Source organism: Gilbertella persicaria (genome assembly GCF_025201335.1).
Source record: "Gilbertella persicaria strain CBS 190.32 chromosome Unknown B0P05scaffold_24, whole genome shotgun sequence".
NCBI classification, from domain to species: domain Eukaryota; kingdom Fungi; phylum Mucoromycota; class Mucoromycetes; order Mucorales; family Choanephoraceae; genus Gilbertella; species Gilbertella persicaria.
In genome coordinates this window covers 246,556-272,517 of record NW_026251985.1, presented here as the reverse complement: position 1 = coordinate 272,517, position 25,962 = coordinate 246,556, and the positions used below count along the sequence as shown (strand labels likewise).

General features: G+C 38.0%; 13 protein-coding genes across 13 annotated transcripts; 6 read left to right on the top strand and 7 right to left on the bottom strand.

Moving 5' to 3' along the window:
• Nucleotides 1-175: 175 nt before the first annotated feature.
• Nucleotides 176-1,142, top strand: B0P05DRAFT_579783 (uncharacterized protein; the record flags this gene model as incomplete). The annotated part of the gene is made up of 3 exons (XM_051581962.1): nucleotides 176-564; nucleotides 616-907; nucleotides 957-1,142. The coding sequence occupies 3 exons, from the start codon at nucleotides 176-178 to the stop codon at nucleotides 1,140-1,142; spliced, it is 867 nt and encodes a 288-aa protein (XP_051434076.1).
• B0P05DRAFT_135340 (S-adenosyl-L-methionine-dependent methyltransferase) lies at nucleotides 1,083-2,793 on the bottom strand. Its single transcript, XM_051573038.1, has 3 exons — nucleotides 2,147-2,793; nucleotides 2,008-2,099; nucleotides 1,083-1,965 (listed from the first exon to the last, which is right to left on the bottom strand). Exons 1-3 carry the CDS (start codon nucleotides 2,320-2,322, stop codon nucleotides 1,238-1,240), a joined length of 996 nt encoding a protein of 331 aa, XP_051434075.1. The 5' UTR covers nucleotides 2,323-2,793; the 3' UTR covers nucleotides 1,083-1,237.
• Nucleotides 2,794-3,656: 863 nt separating this feature from the next.
• On the top strand, nucleotides 3,657-6,168 carry B0P05DRAFT_511670 (fungal-specific transcription factor domain-containing protein; the record flags this gene model as incomplete). The annotated part of the gene is made up of 7 exons (XM_051575623.1): nucleotides 3,657-3,773; nucleotides 3,816-4,050; nucleotides 4,103-4,274; nucleotides 4,320-4,490; nucleotides 4,566-4,595; nucleotides 4,646-4,777; nucleotides 4,845-6,168. Exons 1-7 carry the CDS (start codon nucleotides 3,684-3,686, stop codon nucleotides 6,166-6,168), a joined length of 2,154 nt encoding a protein of 717 aa, XP_051434074.1. The 5' UTR covers nucleotides 3,657-3,683.
• B0P05DRAFT_545423 (uncharacterized protein) lies at nucleotides 6,164-7,816 on the bottom strand. The gene is made up of 5 exons (XM_051578641.1): nucleotides 7,320-7,816; nucleotides 7,131-7,263; nucleotides 6,936-7,078; nucleotides 6,762-6,887; nucleotides 6,164-6,712 (listed from the first exon to the last, which is right to left on the bottom strand). The coding sequence occupies exons 1-5, from the start codon at nucleotides 7,761-7,763 to the stop codon at nucleotides 6,188-6,190; spliced, it is 1,371 nt and encodes a 456-aa protein (XP_051434073.1). The 5' UTR covers nucleotides 7,764-7,816; the 3' UTR covers nucleotides 6,164-6,187.
• Nucleotides 7,817-8,152: 336 nt separating this feature from the next.
• On the bottom strand, nucleotides 8,153-8,589 carry B0P05DRAFT_545418 (uncharacterized protein). The gene is made up of 3 exons (XM_051578640.1): nucleotides 8,556-8,589; nucleotides 8,393-8,505; nucleotides 8,153-8,350 (listed from the first exon to the last, which is right to left on the bottom strand). The coding sequence occupies exons 1-3, from the start codon at nucleotides 8,565-8,567 to the stop codon at nucleotides 8,239-8,241; spliced, it is 237 nt and encodes a 78-aa protein (XP_051434072.1). The 5' UTR covers nucleotides 8,568-8,589; the 3' UTR covers nucleotides 8,153-8,238.
• Nucleotides 8,590-9,080: 491 nt separating this feature from the next.
• Nucleotides 9,081-9,609, top strand: B0P05DRAFT_545415 (outer membrane protein TOM13-domain-containing protein). Its single transcript, XM_051578639.1, has one exon. The coding sequence runs from the start codon at nucleotides 9,181-9,183 to the stop codon at nucleotides 9,490-9,492; it is 312 nt and encodes a 103-aa protein (XP_051434071.1). The 5' UTR covers nucleotides 9,081-9,180; the 3' UTR covers nucleotides 9,493-9,609.
• A 160-nt stretch (nucleotides 9,610-9,769) lies between these two features.
• Nucleotides 9,770-11,746, top strand: B0P05DRAFT_545414 (uncharacterized protein). Its single transcript, XM_051578638.1, has 5 exons — nucleotides 9,770-9,835; nucleotides 9,889-9,999; nucleotides 10,051-11,343; nucleotides 11,388-11,491; nucleotides 11,539-11,746. The coding sequence occupies exons 1-5, from the start codon at nucleotides 9,805-9,807 to the stop codon at nucleotides 11,668-11,670; spliced, it is 1,671 nt and encodes a 556-aa protein (XP_051434070.1). The 5' UTR covers nucleotides 9,770-9,804; the 3' UTR covers nucleotides 11,671-11,746.
• Nucleotides 11,747-11,779: 33 nt separating this feature from the next.
• On the top strand, nucleotides 11,780-14,052 carry B0P05DRAFT_511661 (P-loop containing nucleoside triphosphate hydrolase protein). Its single transcript, XM_051575622.1, has 3 exons — nucleotides 11,780-11,879; nucleotides 11,927-13,351; nucleotides 13,410-14,052. The coding sequence occupies exons 1-3, from the start codon at nucleotides 11,807-11,809 to the stop codon at nucleotides 13,922-13,924; spliced, it is 2,013 nt and encodes a 670-aa protein (XP_051434069.1). The 5' UTR covers nucleotides 11,780-11,806; the 3' UTR covers nucleotides 13,925-14,052.
• Nucleotides 13,678-15,658, bottom strand: B0P05DRAFT_135105 (uncharacterized protein). The gene is made up of 6 exons (XM_051573037.1): nucleotides 15,444-15,658; nucleotides 15,288-15,399; nucleotides 14,997-15,237; nucleotides 14,813-14,953; nucleotides 14,436-14,765; nucleotides 13,678-14,387 (listed from the first exon to the last, which is right to left on the bottom strand). Exons 1-6 carry the CDS (start codon nucleotides 15,614-15,616, stop codon nucleotides 13,960-13,962), a joined length of 1,425 nt encoding a protein of 474 aa, XP_051434068.1. The 5' UTR covers nucleotides 15,617-15,658; the 3' UTR covers nucleotides 13,678-13,959.
• A 432-nt stretch (nucleotides 15,659-16,090) lies between these two features.
• Nucleotides 16,091-17,121, bottom strand: B0P05DRAFT_511659 (MT-A70-domain-containing protein; the record flags this gene model as incomplete). The annotated part of the gene is made up of 2 exons (XM_051575621.1): nucleotides 16,728-17,121; nucleotides 16,091-16,686 (listed from the first exon to the last, which is right to left on the bottom strand). Exons 1-2 carry the CDS (start codon nucleotides 17,014-17,016, stop codon nucleotides 16,091-16,093), a joined length of 885 nt encoding a protein of 294 aa, XP_051434067.1. The 5' UTR covers nucleotides 17,017-17,121.
• Nucleotides 17,122-17,443: 322 nt separating this feature from the next.
• Nucleotides 17,444-18,003, top strand: B0P05DRAFT_471859 (cyclin-domain-containing protein; the record flags this gene model as incomplete). The annotated part of the gene is made up of 2 exons (XM_051574646.1): nucleotides 17,444-17,667; nucleotides 17,715-18,003. 2 exons carry the CDS (start codon nucleotides 17,444-17,446, stop codon nucleotides 18,001-18,003), a joined length of 513 nt encoding a protein of 170 aa, XP_051434066.1.
• A 5,660-nt stretch (nucleotides 18,004-23,663) lies between these two features.
• B0P05DRAFT_545389 (uncharacterized protein) lies at nucleotides 23,664-24,474 on the bottom strand. Its single transcript, XM_051578637.1, has 2 exons — nucleotides 24,418-24,474; nucleotides 23,664-24,369 (listed from the first exon to the last, which is right to left on the bottom strand). Exon 2 carries the CDS (start codon nucleotides 24,023-24,025, stop codon nucleotides 23,696-23,698), a length of 330 nt encoding a protein of 109 aa, XP_051434064.1. The 5' UTR covers nucleotides 24,026-24,369; nucleotides 24,418-24,474; the 3' UTR covers nucleotides 23,664-23,695.
• Nucleotides 24,059-24,244, bottom strand: B0P05DRAFT_471945 (uncharacterized protein; the record flags this gene model as incomplete). The annotated part of the gene is made up of 1 exon (XM_051574648.1): nucleotides 24,059-24,244. A coding segment is annotated over one exon (186 nt), but the record flags the coding sequence as incomplete, so codon positions are not given.
• Nucleotides 24,475-25,962: the final 1,488 nt, after the last annotated feature.

Below are 25,962 nucleotides of genomic sequence, written 5' to 3'. Positions count from 1 at the left end.
TATCTCTTACACAGCCAACCAAGCCACTTTTGAATATTTTGAAATTGAAGCATTTTGTTCCCCCCCTTTTTTTTGTATTTTTAACAACATTTAGCGTATGACAGAATATAGAAAAAAGAAGACTACACCTTTAGAGATTCTAGAAACTAAGAAGCGTATTAATATATGTGCACCTATGGTGCGATACTCCAAACTTGCTTTCAGAGAACTTGTCAGAAAATACAACACGGACATTGTCTATACACCCATGATCTTGGCCGACGTATTTAAAAGTTCAGAATTTGCTCGCTCTTCTGACTTTACTACCAATGATCTCGATGATCCTGTTGTTGTTCAGTTTGCAGCAAATAATCCTGTGGATTTGGCTGATGCAGCAGAACTTGTATCTCCTTTTGCTGGTGGTATTGATATCAACTGCGGTTGTCCTCAGAAATGGGCCTATCAAGAAAAGATTGGTGCTTATTTGATGCAAGATCCAGAAAATGTCAGAGATATGATTCGAACAGTGAAAGGAAGAGTCAACATTCCTTGCAGTATTAAGATTCGAGTTCATGATGATCTACGGTAACTTTTACAAACAAACCCATATATTTTTCTTGACAAATGAATCTATAGAACAACCTATGAGTTTGTGAAAAGAGCTGAATCTGTAGGTGTTGATTTCTTGACTGTTCATGGTCGAACTCGACTTCAGAAATCAACAGAGCCTGTCAATTTCGAAGGTATCAAATTAGTCAAAGAATCTGTCAGTATGCCTGTGATGGCCAATGGTAGTATATTTTCGTTGAAAGATGCAGAGGAAATGTATGAAAAGACAGGTGTGGATGGTGTCATGTCAGCAAGAGGTTTGTTACAGAATCCTGCTTTATTTGCTGGTTATGAGACTACACCATGGGAATGCATAGAGGTAAAGATCATTTCTTGTTGATACATAGGCTCACATAGTTCTTTATTAGGATTATGTTCGTCTTGCATTAGGATATGGTACAAATTCTTTTATTTTCCACCATCATTTGATGTTTATGTTTGAAGATATTATGAGTAATGCTGAACGAAAGACATTCAATACACTTTCCAGTATACCAGCCATCCTGGATCACTTAGAGGAATACTGGGGCTTAGATGCAACCAAATTGACTTAAACTTTCTTTTATGTAATTAACCTTTTTGTACACACCTTTAATATATTGTCAAATACAGTCAGCCACACCACAGATTGTCAAATAAATACAAGTATCTACAGTTTCTTGAATTTGCCTTGTAACCAAACGCGATACATTTTTAGTTTACGTTGACGATTGACAATCAATCTACGATCTACAGCATTTTGCTCAATTGAAAACAGTGCCTTTCCTTCCTTGTCTTGTTGGAATAAACCAGCAATTTCTTCTGGAGTAAAGAAGTAGACTCGAGTACCATCACCACGAATATAGAAATTCTCTTTTAGTAAACGGTTCTTTTTAAACCGAAGTTGTGCTAAATCATAACGACCATAATCACGGAACAAGACGCGTCCTCCAGGCCTCAACATTTTATAGATATTCTTGATGGCTTGATTCCATTGTTCGGGTGCTAAAGCAGACAAGACAAAGATCAACACAATCATGTCGAGTGATTCAGGTTCAATCTGCTCAGGGATATTAGGACTGGTGAGATCCCACACAAAAGCACACGATCGTGAAGGATCATAGTCCTTGTTGCCTAATACTACATCCACAGCTGTCTTTGAGTAGTCTGCTGCATAGACAAATAGTTCAGGATTTTTGCTTGCTTCTAGTAAAGGATACATGGTATTTCCTGCACCACAGCCAATCTCAAATACACGCTTTTTGCCTGCACCTTCTTGACTTGTCTCAAACAGTTCAGGAAACTCAATCTTGAGCCAGTGACGATCCTTAAAGAATCGATTTTCATTCTTTTGATAAAACTTGTTCCAATATTCTGCAGGATCCGAATAGTATTGAGCTATTGCGTGTAAGTGGCACTATTTCACTGGCGACAATTTACCTTGCTCTTGTTCAGGTACAGGATGTTCAAGTTGAAGTGCTACTTTTTCCTTTGCAATCTCCTCTTGATCTGAATCCCAATCAACATGATCCCTAGTGCGATGGTCAATATACGATTTAAATAAAAATGTCTCTATTACCAAGCATTATGAGCAAAGACGTCGTTTTCATCAACTAGCAATCGAGAACCGAACTTGGATTCCTCCTGGCTTCCTTCTTCAAGAGCAGATGACGTTCTTTTTTTTCCTGCTTCTAGATTGTCTGACACCAATGTTGCTACAGGTGTTTCTTGTTCTTTGTCAGTATGTTCAGTCATGTATAAAGAAAACTATAGGAGGAAATGCATTTTGATTTTAAAAGGATAAAGGCAGTCCCTGTGGCTTTTGAGTTGAGATCAATGCTTCCTGCATCCCTTTAATAACAGTCAGTCTTTCAAGTCAAAGCAATAAGCAAAGATCAGGATCAAACCATGTAAACGCTGCTTTCACTTATCATCGAGAACAGAAGCAAATTGAAAATTAAAACACATCTCAAAAAAGATAAAAAGCTGTCCCAGATATACCAAATGATCGTCTTTGTTGAACTGTTGGAGAATTAGACTATAATGAAGCATTCTGGATTTTGATTTTGGCAGCTTGTTCTTTCAGGAAAAAAGGAGAAAAACCATCTCTTCAGTTTTTACAAGCAAACATGACCGATGGCTTCTAATACTTTGAATAGTCTTCAAATGCTACAGGCAAAATGATAAATCATATTTCGATATCTCTTTTTGCTGTCCTAATTTCTCTTATTTTTCTTGGAAAAAAGCGTCTTTTTCAATAATCAAAAAGAAAGGATATCTCTCTGTAAAAGATGTAACACAAAAGCCAAAGAAGGTCCATCATGCATAAAAGTGCTATTACACTGAAAGCCATTATCAATTTTTCTTCTCAATAGATTATTCACATACTATTCGATAACTATCTTGTTTAAAATTCACAAGGTCTTTCAGATACTTTTCTTAGACAAATGAAGGGTTTTCATGAGTAAAATACCCTTTGGTCAAACTTTACATGTCGCTTTTTTCGGTCCGAATCAACGCCAAATCCATCATGGATGTTAGTAAACATGGTTTATAGGTATTTAGAGCATTTATGCGTGTATAAACAGGCCTTGAAGCGCCTTCATTTGTCTAAGAAAATGATAAAGGTTTATATGGATTGCTGTCTTTTTCACGCTTGAAGCATGTATTTGCCCAGAGCTTCTATTTCATGAACAAAAATTTTACTTTTCAATGGCTTATTTAAATAATTATTAAATGTTCACTTTTGACTTTATGATGCATGTTTTATGAAAGAGAAGCTCTCAAAGTATGCATAAAGTGCGGTACAGGCTACAAATCACATTTATCTATTCATTTCCTTCTAGAACAAAAATGCTTTTAGAAGACAAGTCCTGATGCATGGTAACATTCATAACTATATTTGTCATCTGATAGGCACTGTTTTTGTTTCAGGTATCACGGGCTGTGTTCTTGATTTAAAAGGCAGCTCCTTGCTTGCGGAAGTACGGTTAAATCACCTAACCGAGAAATACGGAATGGTAGTGGCTTGAAGTTTGGCATTATCTTTTTTTTTTCTTTCTTTTTTCTTTCTTTCTTTCTTTCTTTCTCTCGGCCTGTTACCTCAACGCTATATCATGTATGATACAAGATATGATGAAAAACCAAACAAGAATAAAAAGCGAATGAGAGCGAGTCAAGCGTGTAATCACTGTCGAAAAAAGAAGGTATTTACATCAATTCATACAATCCATACTAATGAATGCAAGATCAAATGTGATGAAAGCAGACCTAAATGCACTCAGTGTCAAGAAGCCAGCATTGCTTGTGAATATACTGAGCCTAAAAAGAGAGGACCTCGTAAAGGATATGTTCAGTTGTTAGAAGAACGACTGGCTCAAATGGAACGTAAATTGATAGGGCCAGATAATGCTAATCAAGATACGACGTTATCTTCTACGCCCAATTCCAGTGGTTCACCCATTCGATTATACGAGAACAGAGGTAATTCAGCTCAAACAGGCACATATGTCTATTTGTATTCACTCTATATTAGATCATGCTTTAGATCTTCCACCTGTAGAAATAGTCAACCATCTTGTAGATTTATTCTTTCAATATATTAATTCTGTATTTCCATTTGTTCATCGTGTTATATTAAAAAAGTCAATACAAGACGGAACTATATCAAGGCCCTTGTTGTACAGTGTTCTGGCTATTGGTGCCAGGTAAACATTCGGATTTCATTGTGTAGCCATGCTTATGTTATGTAGATTTTCAAATGATCCTGCCATTAGGACAAATCCACCTTATTTAGCAGGAGAACGTTTTGCTGAGAAAGCACTATCCTTAGTAGATGCAGAAATGTTACAGCCCACATTAGCCAATATACAATTTTGGGGTATCATGTCATGCTTGGAATATGGGCGTGCTTCGGGTTCAAAGTAAGCAGAAAAAGAAAAAAAAAAATCCCGGGATTTCATTGACCCTTTTTTTTTTTTTTTTTTTTTTATAATTAGATCTTGGATTTATGGTGGATTAGCCATAAGGTAAATGATATTCACAATATACCTTCGCCCTTGAATTCACTTTGGTTTAGATTTTGTCAAGAATTAGAACTTCATAAAGAAGAGACAATAAGTATTCCAATACTCGATAAAGATGGATCTATCGACACAGTAGCTATGGCATTACGAAGAAGGATCTTTTGGAGTTGTTTGAGTCTTGACAAGTAAGTAAAACCAAAGAATGAACCCTTGACAAACACATATGATATACACACACATATATATATATAGGCTTGTTAGTGCGGGTACACATCGACCACAGTGCATAGAGCGATCTGATTGTGACGCGTTACCTGTGAGTATCAGTGATTGTATTGCCTTACGCGACCCCACTTATCACCAGAATGTCGAAGGAAAGTCTATTTCAGACGATTCACTCATGAATATTGCTCGATACTATATGCGAATCCTTGAAGCCTATGGTGAAGTCAATCGATTCATGAACCGGGCTAAATCCAATTCTGCTTCAATTGTATGGCCACCCATTGCTGAATTTAAAAACCTTGACATGCAATTGCGTACCTGGAAAGACAAGTTACCAGCGACATTTCAGTTCAACCAAGCCAACCTGGATCATCATCGTCACAATGCAAGTAGAAACTATCTGAATGTCTGGCTATCAGCGCATGCAGTATGGTGTTCAAGCATGATGGTGTTGCATCGTGGTAGTTTGGCATTCAGTGACATTAAGCCAGACAGTATTACAGAAGATGTGTATCGTCGTATTCAGAGTAGTATTGATACGTGTCGTATGAGTGTCGATGCAGCCATGGGTGTGTTTGATGCCATGAAAGAGTTGTGTGGTTACAACACAATACCTTATATGGGCTATTCTGCTTATGTTTTTGCTACTGTGCTGATGACATCTACCTTCTCAGGCACACCAGAATCATGCAAAAAGAGCAGTCGTGGTCTCAAGATTCTGTATGATTTGATTGACTGTATGCGACCCTATTGGCCTATGTGTGAAAGACTGGCGAATGCAACAAAAGAACTCTTAGTTGCCCATCAAAAACTGTATGATGCAGATATCAGTTCTTTACTTTATGGCAATCGAAATAGCACTTATCTCCCAAGAGCAACATCCATGGATGATTTACCTAGTACACATTCATCTCCAGTCAATATTCAAGCACCTTCTTTATCCATGTTATTGGGTGACACAACATCATTTCAGCCACACAACAGTACCCAAGACTATTACATGAACCCTACGCGTACAAACAACCAAGCACTTGTCGTGGACAACAGCCGAGTTGACACAACAGCAACTGGGCTCATTTCTAACTGGAATCGAGGCAGTGAAATTGATTTCAACAGCCTTGAGTTTTTGTATGATACTGGCTTATTTGGACAAGTCGTTTTTGATGTAAATAATACAAATCCCAATACCAATCTGATGGAAGGACCTTATCCACAACCTTTGCTCTCATCATCATCATCACCCACTAAATCATCTGAAAATACATCCCCTTTATTTAGAAACATCATGATGACTAGTCAACCACAACAAACATCCTCTTCTTATCATTCAACTAAAAATGTATGGCATTAAACTTATATATATATATATTTTATTCTGGCTTTGTACTAGAGGGTGGGTTTCGTTTAGCTAGCATGGATCTCAATCTTAAAGTAGAACCAGGTCCACGCTGTGGTTTTAACATGGATTTCTTTGAGTTATCAGGAGATGTAGGTGTGGTAGGGGTGGTTGGTTGACTGGGTGGTAAGGGGATATAAGTAGGTCTTGAGGAAGGCAGACCTGATGATGATGGTTTAGGAAGAGATGGGGTAACTATCGTTTCTCTGGTAGAATTAGGTGGAGTGGTTATCTTGTGTTCCTTTGCTTGGGTGATAGAAGTGGTACGGACACGTGGTAAGCCAACATTAGCCTTCACTTGAGTCAAGCGAGGTCCTGCTGATGGACGGTGAGGTTTCTTTACAGTGGTGGATGTCTTGACAGCAGAAAGAGTTGGAGATTCTACTGACATTCGTTTGATATCATGCGTATAACTCTGTTTGACAGAAGCAGAGGAAGAAGGTGTTAATGAAGTGTTTGGTTTACTATCAATCACAACACGCGAGGATGGAATAGGCAACTATCAAATGAATGAGTCCTGTATGTATATAGAATGAATAATGCTTTACATTCTTTGCTAACAAGACATCTTCACGGTCCAGTACGGTAATGATATCTTCACCTTGAATCAAGAGAGGTGTATTTCTAGTATAATTCAGCCAAAGGGCAACACCTTCACGAATCTTATCTCCAAGCTATATAGAAAGATGTGAGTCTACCCTTTGTTTCTATCGCTAACTTACTGTCTGAATCTCTTCCATATTGTTCTTTCTTCTAGCGCTTCGCATCAAAATGTTTCTTCTCTTCATATTGCTTTTGGCTGATAATGAAATGGTCTTTGCAATATCCAAATCCACATAGGCCTTTTGTAATACCTCGAAATCATCTAGAGATAAATATATATAAGCTATGGATCATAAGATATATATATATTTTACCTGTAGTGCCAATAGTAGCAAAGAATTTGCCAGAATCCATGCCTAAATCTCTTAATAAATCATTCAACTTTCTTAAAATATGTTTCGTATCAGGCTTGTATCTTATTCTTGTGTTTAATAGACGCGCATTGCTCTAATGAACAAGTTAGTTTTTTTTTTTTTTGGGATTATTCAATCAAATGCGTTTACAAGTCGTTTTGATTCAACACCTTCCATAGCACTGCCACTGTTTGTACTGGCAGTAGAAGGTCGGCGTAACAACGGTTGTTTGAGTTGTTGAGGATAAATACTTGCAGCTGACTTGATGGCTGAATCCAATGAAGCCTCTGCATGTATCAACAGACTTTCTTTGGCATTGTCTGTCGATAAACCGAATTCTCTCAACATGTGTTCGATCTGACTTGTGGTTGATTCAACATTGGTAATAGCTTGGTTTGTGAGTTCTAATTGTGCTAATAATTCATTCAGTTCAGCTGTTTTGAGTGTAAGGATAGACCGCAAGTTGATGACTGTTTGTGTGCCTTCATCCAGTTTAGCCAACAACATATGAACAGCATCTCCTCCTATAGAAGTTTCCGATCCTGTCTTAATGGCATTGTTTAGCTGTGATTGTTCATATGATAAGTTCATCATTGAAGAAGAAAAAAAGAGAAAAAAAAAAACTGCCCTTTATTTTGTATATATATATATATATATATATATATGTGCCGAGTAAGTTGCCTATCAAGTGTGATAATAAGCAGGTAAAGGTGATTGTAGATTTGAACATAACTGTGGATGTGGTTGCACTACAGGTTGATGGCATAACAAGAGTATCATTGGATGAGAAGATCGACGTCTTTCATCTATCAAACTATCTTTCTGCAAAGCCAACATATGATCTGGGCTGTCAAGCATAATAAAATGATGCTGTTGTTTGTTTCTTTTTCGATAGACCATGATAAAGAAGCAAAGACATCCAATAATGACTACCAAACAAATCAATGCTATTTCAAGTGCATTTAAACGAGACATAAAAGAAGAAGAAGAAGGAAGGGCTATTTATTCGTCTTTTAGGAGCAATAATGAATGATCTCCTTTTTCAATTTTCATAGGAGGAAGATGTTCATTAGAGATAAAGGCCAGCTGCATTGGCTGCAAAGATAGTACCCACTCCAAGCAAAACAGAAGCAACAACAGCTGTCTGGAGTTGCTGAACAATAGGTGTCTTATTGCCTTGACTAAGAGAATTGAGTACATCCTATTGTCAAGAGATAACTTACATGATAAAGGTACCAGCTGCAAACACACCTGTGGAAACAGTCAAAAGAGTGACAGCAGGATAAACAGAAGTAGGGATAAGAGCACCAATAGGAGTGCCAGCTGTCCAATCGTCCTGAGATTCTGGATCAACACATACGTCTAAATGTCAACATGATTACTTACAAGTGCAGTCATCTGTAAAAGAAAATAATATAAAGCACGCGTGAATGAAATCTGTGCTTGTTGCACCATTTGATTGGCACTTGAGAATCCACTTCAAGATCACGTGACTCAATGAAGAGGACAGCTGTCATGACATTAAAAAGCTGTATAAGGTGCATTCAACAGTGTCTCATGTATCTTGTGTATGTGTGTGTATCTTATGAATTTGTCTAAAATGAGGTGCCATATTTGCTCTAAACACAATGGAGAATAGGCTAATATACATATATATCGTGGATCTTCTAGAAATTACATCAGTAATATTTATATTAGCAGAGAATAGAAGGGAGATATAAATTAGTAATAGATATGAACCAGTCTATGTAAGATATCGACACAGATATGAAGAGGTAACTGAATGCCACTATTTTGTCAGTTGCATAATGGCTTCAAATCATTACATTCAACTAAAATAAACACCTCAACAAATCATTCACAAAGAACTGAATGCCTTTAAGTCTATTAAAGGGCTCTTGGGTTAGAGTACAACAAACTGGGTCAATTTTTATTTCGGGTATAAGCAAGCATAAAAAAGAAAGCGGTATTTTTAGAGATTTTTTTCTTTTTCATTTCTTTTTCTCTAACCATGTCAGACAATAATTCAACAACACTTGTTCGACGCGAACCTTGGTACCGTCACCCATTGCTTCTATGGGCACTCAAATCAACAGCCATTAACTTTGTCTTGCCTTTCTTTAATGGTGTCATGCTTGGTTTTGGTGAAATCTTGGCTAATGAACTGGTGTTTAAATATGGTTGGTTTGGTTATACTCGACCACAACTTGGTGTCTATGGTGGTATACCAGCTACCTGTACAAGTGAATACAAAAAGACGATAGAAGGAAGAATTAAACACGAACAAAAGGAACAACAAAAGGAACTCTTACTTGTCGATTAGAAGCATGGTAGATGAATAAAACTTGTATATACCTTTTATGGTTCATATGATTTATGCTTTACACTATTCCAGTGCGATAATGAGACACAATGAGTTGTATCTATCATGATAATGCATTACCTTTTTTTTTTTTTTTTTTTTTTTTTGTTTATATGGTTTAAGAGCAAAAGCCAGTCTTTGCTATGAGTTTGATTGGATCATTTAGTCCAATCAACTTCATTCTTTAGGCTTAGGTATGTGAACACCGCCAAATTTTTTTTTCTCTTTTTTTTTTTCCTTTTTTCTTTCAATAGATATTTGAATAAAAAGAAAATGTCTTATGGTTGGAATAGAGACTCAAATGGTGAACTACGAATGATATCTAGTGTATACTAACAATTTTTCTTAAACACGTAGTCCCCCCTCAACAATCAGCAGCAGATCTTGCTAATTCTTTCTTGAATTCAGTGGGTCAAGAACTTCAAAGTGGTGTGAGTGGTGAAGGTCATTATGGACATGAAGGACTAGGTAAATCAAAACATGACATATGTGCAACCAATTCACACACAGCCATGATAGTTCGATACAATGAGGATTTAGGTTACAATGAGGATTATCGTAGAAATGACAATAGCAGAGACAGACGCCATAGCCGAGATCGCTATCATGATAGGTCACGCGACAACAGACGTAGAAGATCAAGAGAAAGACGTGAGCGTTCACCTCGTCATCGTAGTAGTCGGGATGATCGAGACTATCGTCGACGCAGAAGAAGTCCAAGCCCTCGTCGTTCCAGCAGAAGACGCAGCCCCAGCTTACAACGTCGTCGTGATAATGAGAATGTGATTCCCTTGAGCAAGCGTGAAAGAAAACTTCATAACTGGGACATGGCACCTGCTGGTATGGAAGGCATGACTGCTGAACAAGTCAAATCCACAGGCTTGTTTCCTTTGCCTGGTCAAGTTGTAGGTACCCGCACACCTCAATCGTTCCAGCCTCCTCCTATCAATGGTAGTCATCCAACTACACTCTATCATCATCACGACAACGCCATGATGCACGATGGTTCACGCGTTCGTGTCACTCAAGGTGCTGCTGGCCCTGTTGCCTTGAATGCCACCTTGGCAAGACAGGCCAAACGTCTTTATGTAGGTCAAATTCCCTTTGATATTGATGAAAAGAGCATGGCAGACTTCTTTAATGAGACCATCGAACAACTCAAGTTGGCTGATACTACACCTGTGGTGGCTGTTCAGATCAACCATGACAAGAACTATGCCTTTGTTGAATTCCATACATCAGAACAAGCAACCTTAGCTATGGCTGTTGACGGTGTCATGTTCCAAGGACAACAACTCAAGATCCGTAGACCCAAAGACTACCAACCACCTGTTGAAGGTGTTGAATACACAGATTTACCCTCTCAAATGCCTGGTCTTGTGTCTACAAATGTACCTGATACACCCCACAAGATCTTTATTGGTGGTCTTCCTGTCTATCTAAATGATGACCAAGTGGTTGAATTGTTAAAGTCGTTTGGTGAATTACGTGCCTTTAACCTGGTCAAGGATCCACTGACAGGGGCCAATAAGGGCTTTGCTTTTTGTGAATATGCAGATCCTAGTGTGACAGATTTGGCTTGTCAAGGATTGAATAACATGGAATTAGGTGATCGTAAATTGATTGTTCAGCGTGCTAGTGTGGGTGCTAAGCATGGTACACTCCCTACTGAATATGCCACAGGTCAATTGCCCTTGACAGTGGCTGATTACTTGCCTATCTCAAGTGCTAAAGAAGAAGAAGCCACTCGTGTATTACAACTGATGAATATGGTCACTCCTGATGAACTAGAAGATGATGAAGAATACCAAGGTAAAACATAGTATCCTAGGCAAATACTCATGCTATGACTTTAGATATTTGGGAAGATATTGCTGAAGAGTGTGCCAAGTTTGGTAAGATCATAGATATGAAGATTCCAAGACCTAGTAAAGAAGGACCTGTTCCTGGATGTGGTTTGGTAATGTATAGCCTTAGGTTTGACCTATACTCACACACCAATCATAGATCTTTGTAAGATATGAAGAAAAAGAACAGACATTAGAAGCATTGCGCGAACTTGCTGGTCGTAAATTTGCTGATAGAACTGTGGTTGCTACTTTTATCGATGAAGAAAATTACTTGACTGATAATTTTTAAAATAAATCCCCTCTATGCTTAGCGAGAATTGGTGCAGTTTTAAAAAGACTGCTTTTAATCGTATTTTATAAGCGAGTCCTCCTTTTTTTTTTTTTTTTTTAACCCTTGTCCCGATCTTTTTTTTTTTTATTGACTCATGTTGCGCAAGATCTTGACACCTTCTGCTCTTAAGCTGACAAGAGCAAGTCAATTCACTACACTCCGTATTGGTAAGATCATAACTTATACATTGCATAAACTCACTCTATTGTCTTAGCCCGCCCTGTTAGTTTTCTTGCCAAGCAAGAGATTCGTCCTCGGATCTTGTCTGATCTCAAGATCCCTCTCTTTTTGAATACCCGGTCTTTAAGTACTCAACCTGCCCTTGAAGAAGAAGCAACCATTGAACCTGTTGAAGAAAAGAAACGATTTGATGCTATCGATGCTATTCATGCCAATACCCAAAAAGCACTTGCCAAGGTCTTTCAGTACCAAGAAATGTCTACTGTACAAGAAGCCGTACTTTCTCGCTTACCTGCACAACACGATATGTTTGTCAAGGCCAAGACAGGTACAGGCAAGACATTGGCTTTCTTGGCAGCGGCCCTGGAGACAGCCACGGCAGGTCAATCCACACAAGACATGAGACATTTTGAAGGGACTAGTATCATGGTCATCTCACCTACTCGAGAATTAGCCAACCAAATTGCTGAAGAAGCCACTAAACTCACCAGCTTCTATCCCTTCAAGGTCCATTGTCTTGTCGGGGGTGATTCCAAGCGTCGTCAAATCATGCAAATGGAGCGTCGTCGTTGTGATATTGTGGTTGCCACACCAGGCCGTTTGCAAGACATGTTGTCTTCTGTCCCTCGCTTCAAGAAAATGTGTGAACACTTAAAAGTGCTTGTGTTGGATGAAGCAGATCAATTGTTGGATATGGGATTCAAGGCTGAATTACAGCGTATTTTGAACCAAATCCCTCAACAGCGTCAAACCATGTTATTCTCGGCCACCATGTCAGATGAGATCCGTGATAACCTAGGCCAATTTGCTTTGTCTCCCAACTACGAATTGATTGATACTGTAGGTGAACATGATGTGAATACCAATCTCCATGTCAAACAATCCGCTGTGGTTGCTCCTTATCAAAACCAGTTTGCTGTCTTGCGTGACTGCCTTCAACACTATGCAGCAGCTCAAAAGGGTAAAGTGATTGTCTTCTTGCCTACCACCAAATCCACCATGGCTTATGCTCATATCTTTAAGCAACTGTTACCTCATCGTCAAATCTATGAAATTCACTCCAAAAAGGGTCAAGATCAACGATCTCGTATTGCCGATCGTTTCCGTAAGTCAAGAGACAGTAGCATCTTGTTTACTTCGGATGTCTCTGCCCGTGGTGTTGATTATCCTGGTGTCTCGCTTGTCCTTCAAGTAGGTATCCCTTCTTCTCGGGAGCAATACATTCATCGTCTTGGCCGTACGGGTCGCGCTGGTCGTGAAGGTGAAGGCATGATCTTACTGGCTCCTTTTGAAAAGACCTTTTTAGATAAAGAAGTACAAGATTTGCCTATTGAACGTATGGATCCTCCTCAAGTGACTGAAGAAGAAGCACATCAAGTCAACCAAGTGGCTTATGAAGCCATTCAATCCATGGATACAGATATGGTCAGAGAACTCTATACTGCTTATTTGGGTTATTGTAAGTTCATAGAAAACATCCAAAATATAGGGAGGTGTTGCTAATCACAACCGAATAGATTCAGGCCAAATGGCTACTTTGGGACAGCGTCGTACGATGGCATTGACAGAGGCCAGCAAGTTCCTTTCAGGTTTTGGTGTACAAGAAGCTCCTTACCTTAGTCCTAAATTCTTGACTCAATTGGGTTTAAATGAAAGCAACAACAACAAGAGTCGATATGGCAGTAGAAACAACAGTTTCCGTGATGCTGATCGTCGTCGCGATAGTTTTAGACCACGTGACGATGGCTTTAGAAGCAGAGACAATGGCTTTAGAAGCAGGGACAATGGTTTTAGAAACAAAAGCAGTGGCTTTAGAGACAGAGATGACAACGAATTCAGAAGCAGTGGCTTTAGAAGCAGAGATGACAATGAATTCAGAAGCAGTGGCTTTAGAAGCAGAGACGACAATGAATTCAAAAGCAGAGACAAATCTCGCAGTGATTTCAAGACTAGATTTAGAGATGATGATTTCAAGAGCAGAGATAGATTCAAGTCAAATTCTTCTGAATCTAGACGTTTCCGCCGTGATTAAACACAGGCTATGTAAATAATTTTATTCATAAAAATCTATCTTCTTTGTGATATTGGATATGAAGGGACAGGCATCATTCGCTGTTGTTGTTGTTGTTGTTGTTGTTGTTGTTGTTGTTGTTGTTGTTGAGGTGGTTTTTGTTGATAGAAATTCAATTGTTGTTGTTCTACCATGCTGACTACAGGGAAATTGCCTGTCATGTCTTTGGTTGGTAATGGTGCTATTTTAACAAGACGCCAATGATCTTTTGAATAAGTAGGTGTGATATTCGCATAAGGGGGTAATGTTTCTGCTTTCTCTGTTGTAGGGAATGAAAATATCTTGTGAGGTGGTAAAGTGCCTCTGTAGGCTGATTCAAACACAGGTAATCGAGTCATGGCTTCTTTTATCATGCTGGATTCACAAGTAGCATGAGGCGGTAAGGTAGATAGCATCTGCTGAATATTGGCTTCAAGTTGCTTGGCTAATGCACAGGTGAGTCACCCTAAACCAAACGTCTGTGTTCCCTTACCAATGTCTAATTCTTGTTCATTTGCTGTATCTGGATTCAGTCGTGTCTTTTGATAGTTCAATAAGGCTTCTAACAATTGACTGTTGTATTCTAATTCTTCATCAATGCTGTCTGGTTGTTTATCCATGGCTTCTTGAATCAATTGTATATCAAGACCTTCTTTAGCTAACCATGCCTCATTTGATTCTTCTGGATCTATATCCATTGTGTCTTGCTTTGATTCATGGTGAACAGATCGACCCATCCATGTATCTCGATAAGTCATTGTAGCATTATTCGAATCAGAAGCAGGTGCAAAACTAGAAAATGCACCAAAATCAAGCCATTGGACTATACAAACATGAATCAGAAGAGAACTAATGTATGTAGATGCTTACCTGGCAAACTGGGTTTGTTTTCATGCTTGAGGATCTTGGGATAGTACTGTGGGGGTGGTGCAACAACATCTTTGAGTGTTGGAATCTGTTCTTTTTCAGCAGGTTGAGCAGGATACACGACTACTTCTTGAATACCCTGTGCTATAAAGACATGAATACAATGCGTTATTTCTTGTTGCCTTACGATAGTGTTTGGATGTATCCTTTGTGATCATGTCTGTGAATGCATATCCATCAGCAGTAGGGCGAAATAACGAAACCAAGTCAAATAGATCGTGTGAGGATGTCAATGTTTCTTGATGACGAGATGCTTCCAGTATTAAACTACTCTCGAGTTCAGAAAATAGCTCTTTAAACGCGTCTAATTCATGGCGTGTTTGTCCAACCACACGTAAGACCAGCGAATAAAGTGTATTAATATCCGACTTGTTGAATTAGTGATTGTCTCTCTTTTTTTTTCTAAAGCATTAGTTACCTTGAAAGAAGCGAAATCTTTGTATTTGCCCTTGTAAGCGCGTTCAAGAATAGTTTCGATAAAACAAGATCCTGATTCGGATGAACTCCAAAGAAAATGATCTCGATCGAGTCTAGATTCAATTCAGTCATTTCATTATTCAAAAGTTATTTTTACCTGGTAGCATATTCTATCCATTGTACCATTGTTTTTTGTTTGCCTAAAAGGTGAGATCCATCTCGTTTCTTTCTCATCTGATAGGCTTTATGACGAGCTTCAACAGGTGTCTCTGAAGGCATGTCTTGATCCATTGATTTTCCTGAAGCTGAAGCAAAGCGTGTAGTAGGCATCGTTAGGGGAAAAAAAGGGGGGAGAGAAAAAAAAAAATAAAAAAATCACAATTTATCAACAGACCTTTTGTCACACTTATACTAGAGTTACGCGTAAACAAAAGACGTGTTTTCTCTCTCTCTTTTTCTTCTTTATTGTTCATATCATGTTTGATGTACATAATCAAAAAAGCTGGTCTTCAACAACATACCCTCAAGAAACAAACTTGATTGAGTTAGAAGAACCAACCACACAACCACCAGCACCATCGTCTGATCTGAATAATTGTAATGTCATCAACATCACATTGAATGACTTGACAGGCGGTGAAGGCTTTGGTTTTCAAGTACCTAAACCCAAATCATTGTTAGATGTGATTCACTACCTTGATAAGTGTAATGAAAAACACAATCAGCTTATGTCTCAAGTAGCAACAACACGTCTTCAATGTCAACATGTGATGTATTCCATGTAACTTTTCTTTATTCAATAAATCATAGCTCATTACCAATCGTAACCCAATAATCACGCAAATTGTTCTTTCTACCAAAAATTTCTAGATATTTGCCATTAGGTACTAATTCTTCAATCATCTCATAGAGTTCTTCAGGTTTTTGACTTTGACCTCGTCTTTCAGAAAAGATGACATCGGATCCGACAGAATGACGACAATTAGGTGTACCTTTGACACCCACAAGACAAGTTTCTTTAGCATGTTGAAGATAATAACCATGACCTTTGGCCATACGTCGGTTGACTGTCTGTTTCACCCAAGTGATATCATCTACATAAGCATATCCCCATCGTTCCATCAGTTCAAATGCTTTGGCATACTTGTTATTAATCACCCAGATAAACAAGAAGCCATTCGTGGAGAGTTTTGGTATAGGAATTTCTTCAATACAGATATCAGGTAATTGTTGATAAGCAATAGCCACACCACGCGTGGGTGCATGTGTAGCGAGTTGCCATGGGGGATCAGTTACGATCACATCGAACTGGACTTCTTTAGCCAGGGATTCCCAGTCATACGTCATGACATTGGCCTTGATGGGAATACACCATTCAGGTGCATCAAATTCTTCAATCACTAAAAACATGTGAATGCGCGTTTTGTTGAGTATGGATTACCTTCACCATCTTTTGTGTCTTTTTCTTGTTCTTGTTCTTTCTCACTTTCTGGTTTGTCTTCTTGTTCTTCTTGATCGTGATCCATAGCATCTTTTTGTCTTTCTTTCTCTTCCTTGTCTTTGGCTACTTGTTGTTCCAAGTTATGAATGGCCAGATCAATGGACTCGATCTGTTGTAAAAGATCAGTTTCCTTTTCAAGTAATGCTACCAAGACATCTTCTGACGCGTTATCCGTGTCAATGTCGTCTATTTCTGGCAAAGAAAGAGGCGTGGATTCTCTTGAAGACATGTACAAACCAAAAACAAAACAAATGGACGCGCATCGACGCGTTTCTTATTATTTTTTATTGTCAGCTCTTGTGTGACTTTTTTTAAATTAAAAAATGAAAGGATATCCTTCACGTTGACAGATCCAGAGGTAATAACAAAAAAAAAAAAAAAAAAAAACTTGATACCAAAAAAGGAAATTCACTACCTATTTCTTTGCAGATGATTCGAGTGTTGGATATCATCCAATCAACTGACTCTATTGACAGCACGAGCTAAAGAAGGATATGCGGTCTATTTAAATGGCTTCCTTTATTTTTTTTTTTTTTTTTAGTTCTTTACTCAGTATGAAACAAGACAATGAAGAGAAAAAGACATATTTTGAAATGAATATTGCTACTTATTCAACTTCAAATCTATTGCGTATTGTATCTGATTTGTTAGATTCAATGCTCTCTACCAATAACCAAATACCCAATACATGCATTACTTATTTTCATTCAAGAGCCATACCAAATATTACTGTTTATTCCTATCTTGTTCGTATACACAAATTTGCACCATTTACAAATGAAGCCCTGTTGTCTGTCTTGATCTATTTTGACCGTATTTCTAAACTAGATCAAGGATTCACTATTAATTCACTTAATATCCATCGATTGTTGATTACAAGGTATAAAACTATGTCATCCCTTTTTTGTATCTCATCCATATTGATAGTATCCTAGTGGCTTCTAAATTTACTTCAGATGTATTCTATGCCAATAGTCGATATGCTAAAGTGGGAGGTCTTTCTTTAGTTGAATTAAATCAACTTGAACTTGAATTCTTGTTCTTGATTGATTTTGAATTATATGTTGAACTACAAGACCTTCAAGCATATGCAAATCAACTCTTATCGCATGCCATCTCTATTTATTCATACAAAATCACTTTACCTCCTGTCAAGACGATAGAACCATTTCATCCTTATCGAAAAAAGCAAAAAATTAGACCTTGCATCTCCTAATTCTCATTATAAAATCCATTTGCATTTTTCTATAGAAAAGGGAGAAGTCCATTTGAATGTTTTTACTGTTTTCTTGTTGTAATAAACTACAACGGTATTTGTAGTTTTAGAAAGTTGCTTTGAGTTTTTCCCCCTTTTTTCTTCTTGGCAATATCTTTGAAGATTGTCAATTGTGAATATGCTTTCTGATCCAGTTACGTCATTCCGGAACATACATGGTTGAGGAACAAAAGGTATTTTTCATTGACAGTAACCGGTTTGTATGTCACATCTGTGATGATCAGATGGGTAGCAAACGAAAGACGATATTCAACAATGCGGGTAGGTGAAAAAGTGAGGATAAAGTCTTTATCATTTGTCACTTATAAGTGAAAAATCCTTCAAACTTCTTTTGCACTTTGCTTTTGTGGATTCCTAACTCAGCTCTTTGCAGTATTTGATTGATGTTTTGACTCTGTCTTCATTAGAGAGAATGGGGGTCAATTTCTCTGGCAGCCTCAGTGATCTGTCCAGTGCAAGAAGAGAGACCAGTAGTTAATTTTCTTGGGGAGGTAGTAAAGGGATCACTTTTCACTTTTTCTGCCTCTTCTCCTGAAAGACGAATACGTTGATAAGCTTCATGAGAATGAAAGCCTTCGCATTGAGCAACGCAAACGTTTTTTCTGATCAACATATCAAAGTAGATACTATGTCTAACTTAGACACCACATCGTTTATATTTCATTTGTGTTTTACAATGAATGCATTGTTGCTTTTGAATTCATTGCTTATTAATTTTAGGTCTGATTTCCTCTTCAAGAAACCGACACAAAGAATTACCACCTTAAACTACACCGAAGCAGTTTTTGCTTTGAAGAAGGCATTAACCATCTTTTTATTGCCTTTATCTAAGGCACGACCAGCATCAAGGTTAGAGAAACCATGCAAAGCTTCGTTTTCAGGTTCAACAGCAAAAGATTCTTCATGGTTTCCATCGGGAAATTGGTCCTTAAAGTAGTTTCTTTTGACGGAAACCGATTTGCGTAAACATTTTAAGGAGATAAATAGAAAGAAGATACAAAGTAATCAAATCATCCACCCTCATGATACTCTCTGAGTGGCTGCAGCTATTTTTTGAGTATGTATCGACATTCTTCTCTATCTTTTCTTAACTACAAGCTTCATCTCTTAATTTCAAGGAAAATATCATGTATAATTGATACTCGCTAATGAACTGGACTTGACCGAAAGGTAACAGACGCGTTTCATTAAGTGAGGGACTTGAAAGCTTAAACCTCGCTAGTCCAGCTCAACTGTTAGAGACTTGTGTACTATTCCTGCACTGACACGGTCTTCAGATTGTGGTGGTAGGCAGACTAAGGTCTATCTGCTGTTGCTCTCTTCTTAAGCTGTTTCTTCAGCTGATAATGCTGCCTATAATTTTATGTGTTTCTTCTTAGCTAGAGAACTATTTAGCTAACTTTTATTTGATAGGGATATATGACTAGTCCAGATGGAAGAACACAACAGGAAGATTAGACATTTAAGTTAACAAGAAAACAAAGAAGTGTATTCGCATTCTTTTTCTTCCAGAATCCATCAAAAAAGCGCAAGACCCCAGCGCCTAAGAATCAGACTTCTCAGGAAATGCCCCAACCTGCTTCTAAAGCGGATCAACTGGCCTCTTCAACCGAAGTACTAAAGTCCAAGTATGCTCCAAACGACAAACGTGCTTCTTTGACTAGGACCAAGAAAAATGTGAGACCAAACTCAATTAAAAAAGGAAATGATAGTAATGATGATATGTCTGAAGATGGCGAGAGTGACGAGGAAGGTTCAGACTATGTACCAAACGATGGTCATGATAGTGACAGTGATAGTGACAGTGACAGAGATGAATCTGAACAAGAAGAGAGCGTTTCAGCAATGGAGTTAGATGGAGTCAAGGGGGACGCCATGTTTGATTTAAATGGTTTATTACCTATGCAGGTGGATTGCAAACGGGCATTGGCTCAACAGATCCACCAAATACAATAAAGATCTACTGAAGAAATATTGAGCGAAGCCGATCAAAACACTTTAGCTGAAATCAATCAACAATTGCTCCATTTAGAAGAAAGTATACATTCGACGGGCCCCGTTGCAGGCCATCAATAAGTATATTTCACTATCTCATCATGACTAAAGAACTCCAATTACACTATGCGTCACTAAATGCAAACAGTTTAGTGAAAACAAATCAACCTAAAACACAAAAAGAATACATTCGATACTTAGGACTTTTAAAACTAGACATAATATGCTTTCAAGAAGCCCACGCGGATACACAATCCCGTATTGACACACTCGACATTCTCTTTCAACCAACACAATCCTTTTGGACCCAACATGTGAGAATCATCTGCTTCTCTTCAGATTTTACTATCTCTGTTGTAGATACCTCACACTCCTTTTCTTCAGATCGATTTCAACTCTATAAGGTGGAACACCCCCAACAATTCTATGCACCTTTCTATATTCTTGATTTGTACGCACCTGCGTCAAACAATTCCGAACGTCAATCCTTTTACTGTCAATTACACAATATGCTGAATGACTTCAGAAACATTATTTCCCTCAACCAATTGATCATCTCTGGAGATTTCAACTACTCTCATTTACGAATTGCTGATCTACCCTATGCTACCTATCCTCAATAGAGAGCTCGGCTAGAACAGTCCTTCACAAATGCTATGACTATTAATAATTTAGAGGACAATCCCACGTTTCAAAGACGATCCAGGGATAGTTTCTGTTTCTTTACCACTGACTATATTTCGTTGGCGAAGATATACGACAAGGACTGACAAACTCCAATAACTCATCATTACCGGCTTCATGGTCAGACCACTACATATTGCAAGTTGAGTTTGTCCTAGGTATGTCAAAATTTGGACCAGGTATATGGCGAGGAAATCTGACCTTTGCTACACACAAAAGGTTACGCAATTCCATAGAGAAGCGTATCCACAAGCTGGTAGCACAATGGACTGATGATAATACACCTCAAGAACGGTGGGAGCAGGTCAAACTGACAACTAGAAAAGTTGTTAAATCGTATGCAATCAATCATAACAACTGGAGAGAACAGACACTTCGGCGCTTAGAAAAGAAACGCAATCGTATTTTACGAACGAAGCCGCTTCCAGCACTCAAGCTACAACTTCTTCCTCCCCTAGACACTCAGATTCACAAGCTTCAACAAGAGATGGCTCAAATTGCTATCATCAAATCTGGCATCTGGTGGCAGGAAAATGGTGAGACAAACATTCCTTTTCTGAAGCAGATACATCAAAAACAAACGTTACAGCAGTATATGTCTGGATTCAGAGACCTCAATGGTCCCCATCCTGAGATACTAATTTCTGAAACGACAAACATGAAGCGCATTGTTCAAGGCTTTTACCAACGACTATACACGCCCGATACTCTCGCTCCTGAAGATATCAACAACTACTTAGGGCTAGTCAATTTCGAACGCAAACTTAACGAAGACGATACTGATCTCCTGCTTGAACCGATAACCATCAATATACTTCAGGAAATGTCTACACGCAGTCCAAAACAAAGTAACCCAGGTAGCGATGGCCTAGGTTATGCGTATATGCGCCTGCTTTTTGAACTTCCTATTTTGGAGCTGTTACTAGAACAACTGTACAACGATGCTCTTGTTCATGGTGTTGTTCCACCATCTTGGAAAGACATTCGAGTAAGACTGCTGCCAAAGAAGGGCGACCTCAACGATCTAAAGAACTGGAGACCTATCTCGCTAATCAACTGCGATGCAAAGATCTTTACAAGGCTATTGACCAAACGCTTCGGTCCAGTTATGCAAAAAATTATCAATCCTTATCAAACAGGATTTCTCAATGACAGATTTATTGGCGATAATGGAATGTTAGTGCATCTGATATTACAACAGGCAAGATACCAAAACCATCCTGGTATCGGCTTACTTCTTGATCAAGAGAAGGCGTATGATCGAGTTTATGCCGGATATCTGACTCAGGTGCTACGTGCTTTTGGCTTTCCCCTTTCACTGATTGATAGTATTAGTAGTCTATTCTTTGATAATTCAGTGTATATTAATATTAATGGATTCTTCACGGAACCAGTCAATCAGAAGCGAGGTCTACGTCAGGGTGATCCTCTTTCACCAATACTGTTCAATCTTGCTTTGGAGCCACTATTATTGTCTATTCTTCAAGATCCATTGTACCAAGGTTATTCTTCTTCGAACTCCTCAAGCAACCAACAGATCAAATGCCTAGCATATGCGGACGACATCTGTGTCTTTGTCCACGACCAAAATGACTTTGTACGCCTTCAGACTCATTTGAACAATTACGCCAAGATCTCTAATGCAATTTTCAATCAGCCCAAGACTGAAGCATTTTCATTGAGTGGTGATACTGTGTCTTCCTGGTCAACACTGTTAAGACAACACCGAATTGATACCTATTACTCCAAATCTTCACCAACTACCCTGAGATATTTAGGTTTCTACATGCCGTATACTAGTACACAAAGAAATTTTGTTCAGGATATGCTACTTGACAAAGTACAAACACTGATTTACGTTTTCTCACAACGACGCTTGTCTCTTTGAGGAGGTGCAATGATTGCAAACACTCTCATCCTGTCCCAACTATGGTTCTCTCTGCGGCTTTTCCACCCGACACAAGCATTTTTAGACCAAATACGGCGGTTGATATACAAGTTTGTCTGGCAAGAGAAATATCTCAAGGTATCTTTCGATCAATTATGTCTTCCCCGCCTATAGGGTGGCATTGGTCTTCTAAATCCTGCGCGCCAACATTTAGTACTCCAGATGAAATGGCTTTTTGCTCTTCTTGATCGAAACCAAGGTAATACGCTGCTGAAGAGTGCTTTAAGCCATCATCTACTGTTTATGTCTACCAGCTCCTCCTTTCCTACTCTGCCTTTTTTCCCCCGGTCTTGCGGAAACATGATATCTGCCATCAGTTCTCTATCATTCCTGTCATGTTTCAAACATTTGACCATTTTGGGATTGACTTTAACCTACAGCGAGTGCCTATCCAAACATTGCTGCATTCTCCTTTAATTAGGATGTTCTCTGACCTGTCCTCTGGCCATTGGCTCTATCGACATACAGAATTGCCTGCAATGATCTTCTTCAAGTTTGATGAAAACACGCACTGGCTACGTTTACAAGTACGCACAGAGTATTCCAAATTTCCCCTCTTATGCCGTTTGCTGTACAACGATATACTGATTCGGCTGTGATGTTTGGGTTGTGAATGAAGATATAATAGAAGATAGAAGGAAAACAAAGAAATACAGTGAGACTGTTCAGTACTTCTTTATTACAAAAATAAATTGATTGTTGTCTAAAATATATCTTTTCCAGGTTGTCTTTTATACTACCTGATTTATTGACTAATTGTGATTATTACTTAACACCTTGACAGTGTGTGCCTGGGAATTGATTATATAAATTCTCCTTTAATCCTCCTGGTTATCTAAAAGTTACCATTATGGTTTCCTTATTTGTAAATATCCATATTATCCCAGTTACCCTTATTTACTGTCATTATACAGTGCTTACTTTATATTTATAATGTATAGTGCTATAAGTGATTATTCATTTATATGATGAAAGATTATTTATTATATTTTGTATTGAAAGTGCTCAGATCACCACAACAGTGTCCAAAAAAATCCAGACTCTTTGAAGAACATCTCCTTCTGATTGGTCTGTTAATGGCAGATGTTTGTATTTGAATAGTTTTATATACTCTAGAAGAGTACTTCTGATCCATTCAGAAGCTGGACATTGCACTTCTTGAGTCAATTGGGCTTTCAGGGAAACAGCATCATTAACTTTCTGAAAAGATTCAATATATTTGTTGACATCATCAGGCAACTTGACAAGCTGTTTCATTTTATAGTTCTCAATTTCATCAATCTCTTCATCAGTCAAGCACTTTTTCCAATTGATATCGCTTGAATCCAATATCATCGAATGGACGGGACTAAAAATATTGTGCAGCGCTTACTGTTCATATAAACAGTTGAGAGCAAATTCTCTCATCTTCTCTTCTAACACAGTTCCAGTAGACAACTTCCACATCTTGCTCTTATCCAATTTATCAAACATCTGCTTTGTCATTTCTTTGTCTTCTTGAGACAGCTTTGATTGTTTGGATATGCAGCTTGAGAGGAAATCAGAACTGGTAGTTGTTACTTGGGGTCGTTCATTAACACCACTATCAGCGTTTCCGGGGACTTGTGGTGGATAGTGAACGTGATCAAGCCTTTTATCGTTTGTGATGATTTGACATTAAATAAGTCTTCAATTACATACTAAAATATATCATAATCAATTTACATCAGAAATAGACATAAACAAACCTCTTGTATTGAATAAGACAATATATCTTTCAATAGATCAAGACATATAGTCAAAAAGAAGAACAATAAAATTGTATAAAACAGTCTCAAAGTATCTACCTTTGTCTCTACATTATCTTATCATATAACTCTCTATTATCAAAACATCACATCGTTAATTCCCAATTAGGTCTAGTTTTGCCCTAAGAAAAGAAAATGAATGCTTTGGAAACTTTTCACTGAAAGCAAACTTACGTGTTTAATATTTAAACCATTTAATACTTTTGATATTCTGCTACACCATGCTGTCTTATATACCAAGAGTGAAGTTGTGTTGTCGTAAGATTCTACAAGGCAGCTTTTTAATTGTTCACGTATTTTAGTTATGTTGACAGACATTCCAGTAGAGGCTAACGTGTGAATTGCAGCTTTGATGTCTATTTTAAGTTTTAGCAAGAGTGTCATATCCAACTATATCAATTAACCCTTACTCTTTTCTTTTTCATGCCAAAACGCGTCGTTTAGTGAGGACATTATTTTGGTTGGCACGACAAAAAGCACCATAACTTTTTAAAAAAAAATTGGGCACTACTTTTTCAAACCCAGTTAGGCCCTTTTGTTGTACAGTTAGCGCAACACTAAAGGGCAGTTTTTTAAATAAAAAGGCGGTTTTTAAAATTCTCAATAGGCGGTCTTTGTTTTTCCAAAGGGCAGTAGCCGCCCTTTGAGAAAATTGTAATCGCTTTCTCAAAGGGCGGTCTCTTCGATCCTCAGTAGATATTTTTTACAGTTGTTTGTGACATTTTATTAGATAGGATTGCCTTTTAAGCAATCTTCAAATATGTTTACCGAATGTTGTACAAATGCTCGAAGATGTTCTGGAGGAACATTATTGCAAGCCTCAATTATTCTTGTTGCCATTCAATTTTTTGGAGTATTATATAATGATGAATATTGTTTTTATTTTTTTAAAAAAAAGAAAAGAAATAGCAGTGCCTACCAATAAAAGGTATACAAATATCACAAAACAAAAAACTAATTTTATCGCCATTAATATTACAAATATATAGTCAAACTCATCAACTAATATTGATTACAAAACAAATCAAAAACAAATTTCTAAACATAAATCAATTTTGCAATAAGTATACTCCACATTGTGGTATGAAGATAACACACCTCTCTTAGCTTCAAAACAATAAAGTTTCTACTGACGAAAGTAACCACGTGAAGGTGGAGGTGATTCTACTTCCAAAAAATAGTCAAAACATTGTGATTACGCTACGATTCAAGAAGGAGTGCCGCCTGGGCGTTTTACGCGATTAACAATGAAATGACAAGAAGTCAAAACATTGTGATTACGCTACGACTCAAGAAGGACTGCCGCCTGGGCGTTTTACGCGATTAACAATGAAATGACAAGTTAAAACATTGTGATTACGCTACGATTCAAGAAGGAGTGCCGCCTGGGCGTTTTACGCGATTAACAATGAAATGACAAGTTAAAACATTGTGATTACGCTACGACTCAAGAAGGAGTGCCGCCTGGGCGTTTTACGCGATTAA

What these genes read in the sequence shown, in the direction of transcription:
- B0P05DRAFT_135340 (XM_051573038.1), bottom strand. Translation starts at nt 2,322, where the DNA reads ATGACTGAACATACTGACAAAGAACAAGAAACACCTGTAGCAACATTG. An exon ending in GTCTTTGCTCATAATGCTTG is followed by an intron (nt 2,100 to 2,146) that starts GTAATAGAGACA and finishes CCATCGCACTAG; the next exon opens with GGATCATGTTGATTGGGATT. An exon ending in TGTACCTGAACAAGAGCAAG is followed by an intron (nt 1,966 to 2,007) that starts GTAAATTGTCGC and finishes TACACGCAATAG; the next exon opens with CTCAATACTATTCGGATCCT.
- B0P05DRAFT_545423 (XM_051578641.1), bottom strand. Translation starts at nt 7,763, where the DNA reads ATGATGAACTTATCATATGAACAATCACAGCTAAACAATGCCATTAAG. An exon ending in TGCTACTATTGGCACTACAG is followed by an intron (nt 7,079 to 7,130) that starts GTAAAATATATA and finishes ATTTATCTCTAG; the next exon opens with ATGATTTCGAGGTATTACAA. An exon ending in ATATGGAAGAGATTCAGACA is followed by an intron (nt 6,888 to 6,935) that starts GTAAGTTAGCGA and finishes CTTTCTATATAG; the next exon opens with CTTGGAGATAAGATTCGTGA.
- B0P05DRAFT_545418 (XM_051578640.1), bottom strand. An exon ending in GCAGCTGGTACCTTTATCAT is followed by an intron (nt 8,351 to 8,392) that starts GTAAGTTATCTC and finishes CAATTCTCTTAG; the next exon opens with TCAAGGCAATAAGACACCTA.
- B0P05DRAFT_545415 (XM_051578639.1), top strand. Translation starts at nt 9,181, where the DNA reads ATGTCAGACAATAATTCAACAACACTTGTTCGACGCGAACCTTGGTAC.
- B0P05DRAFT_545414 (XM_051578638.1), top strand. Translation starts at nt 9,805, where the DNA reads ATGTCTTATGGTTGGAATAGAGACTCAAATG. An exon ending in TTATGGACATGAAGGACTAG is followed by an intron (nt 10,000 to 10,050) that starts GTAAATCAAAAC and finishes CAGCCATGATAG; the next exon opens with TTCGATACAATGAGGATTTA. An exon ending in AGATGATGAAGAATACCAAG is followed by an intron (nt 11,344 to 11,387) that starts GTAAAACATAGT and finishes CTATGACTTTAG; the next exon opens with ATATTTGGGAAGATATTGCT.
- B0P05DRAFT_511661 (XM_051575622.1), top strand. Translation starts at nt 11,807, where the DNA reads ATGTTGCGCAAGATCTTGACACCTTCTGCTCTTAAGCTGACAAGAGCA. An exon ending in ATTCACTACACTCCGTATTG is followed by an intron (nt 11,880 to 11,926) that starts GTAAGATCATAA and finishes CTATTGTCTTAG; the next exon opens with CCCGCCCTGTTAGTTTTCTT. An exon ending in TACTGCTTATTTGGGTTATT is followed by an intron (nt 13,352 to 13,409) that starts GTAAGTTCATAG and finishes ACAACCGAATAG; the next exon opens with ATTCAGGCCAAATGGCTACT.
- B0P05DRAFT_135105 (XM_051573037.1), bottom strand. Translation starts at nt 15,616, where the DNA reads ATGCCTACTACACGCTTTGCTTCAGCTTCAGGAAAATCAATGGATCAA. An exon ending in TGGATAGAATATGCTACCAG is followed by an intron (nt 15,400 to 15,443) that starts GTAAAAATAACT and finishes AATTGAATCTAG; the next exon opens with ACTCGATCGAGATCATTTTC. An exon ending in AAACAAACCCAGTTTGCCAG is followed by an intron (nt 14,766 to 14,812) that starts GTAAGCATCTAC and finishes ATGTTTGTATAG; the next exon opens with TCCAATGGCTTGATTTTGGT.
- B0P05DRAFT_545389 (XM_051578637.1), bottom strand. Translation starts at nt 24,025, where the DNA reads ATGATATTGGATTCAAGCGATATCAATTGGAAAAAGTGCTTGACTGAT.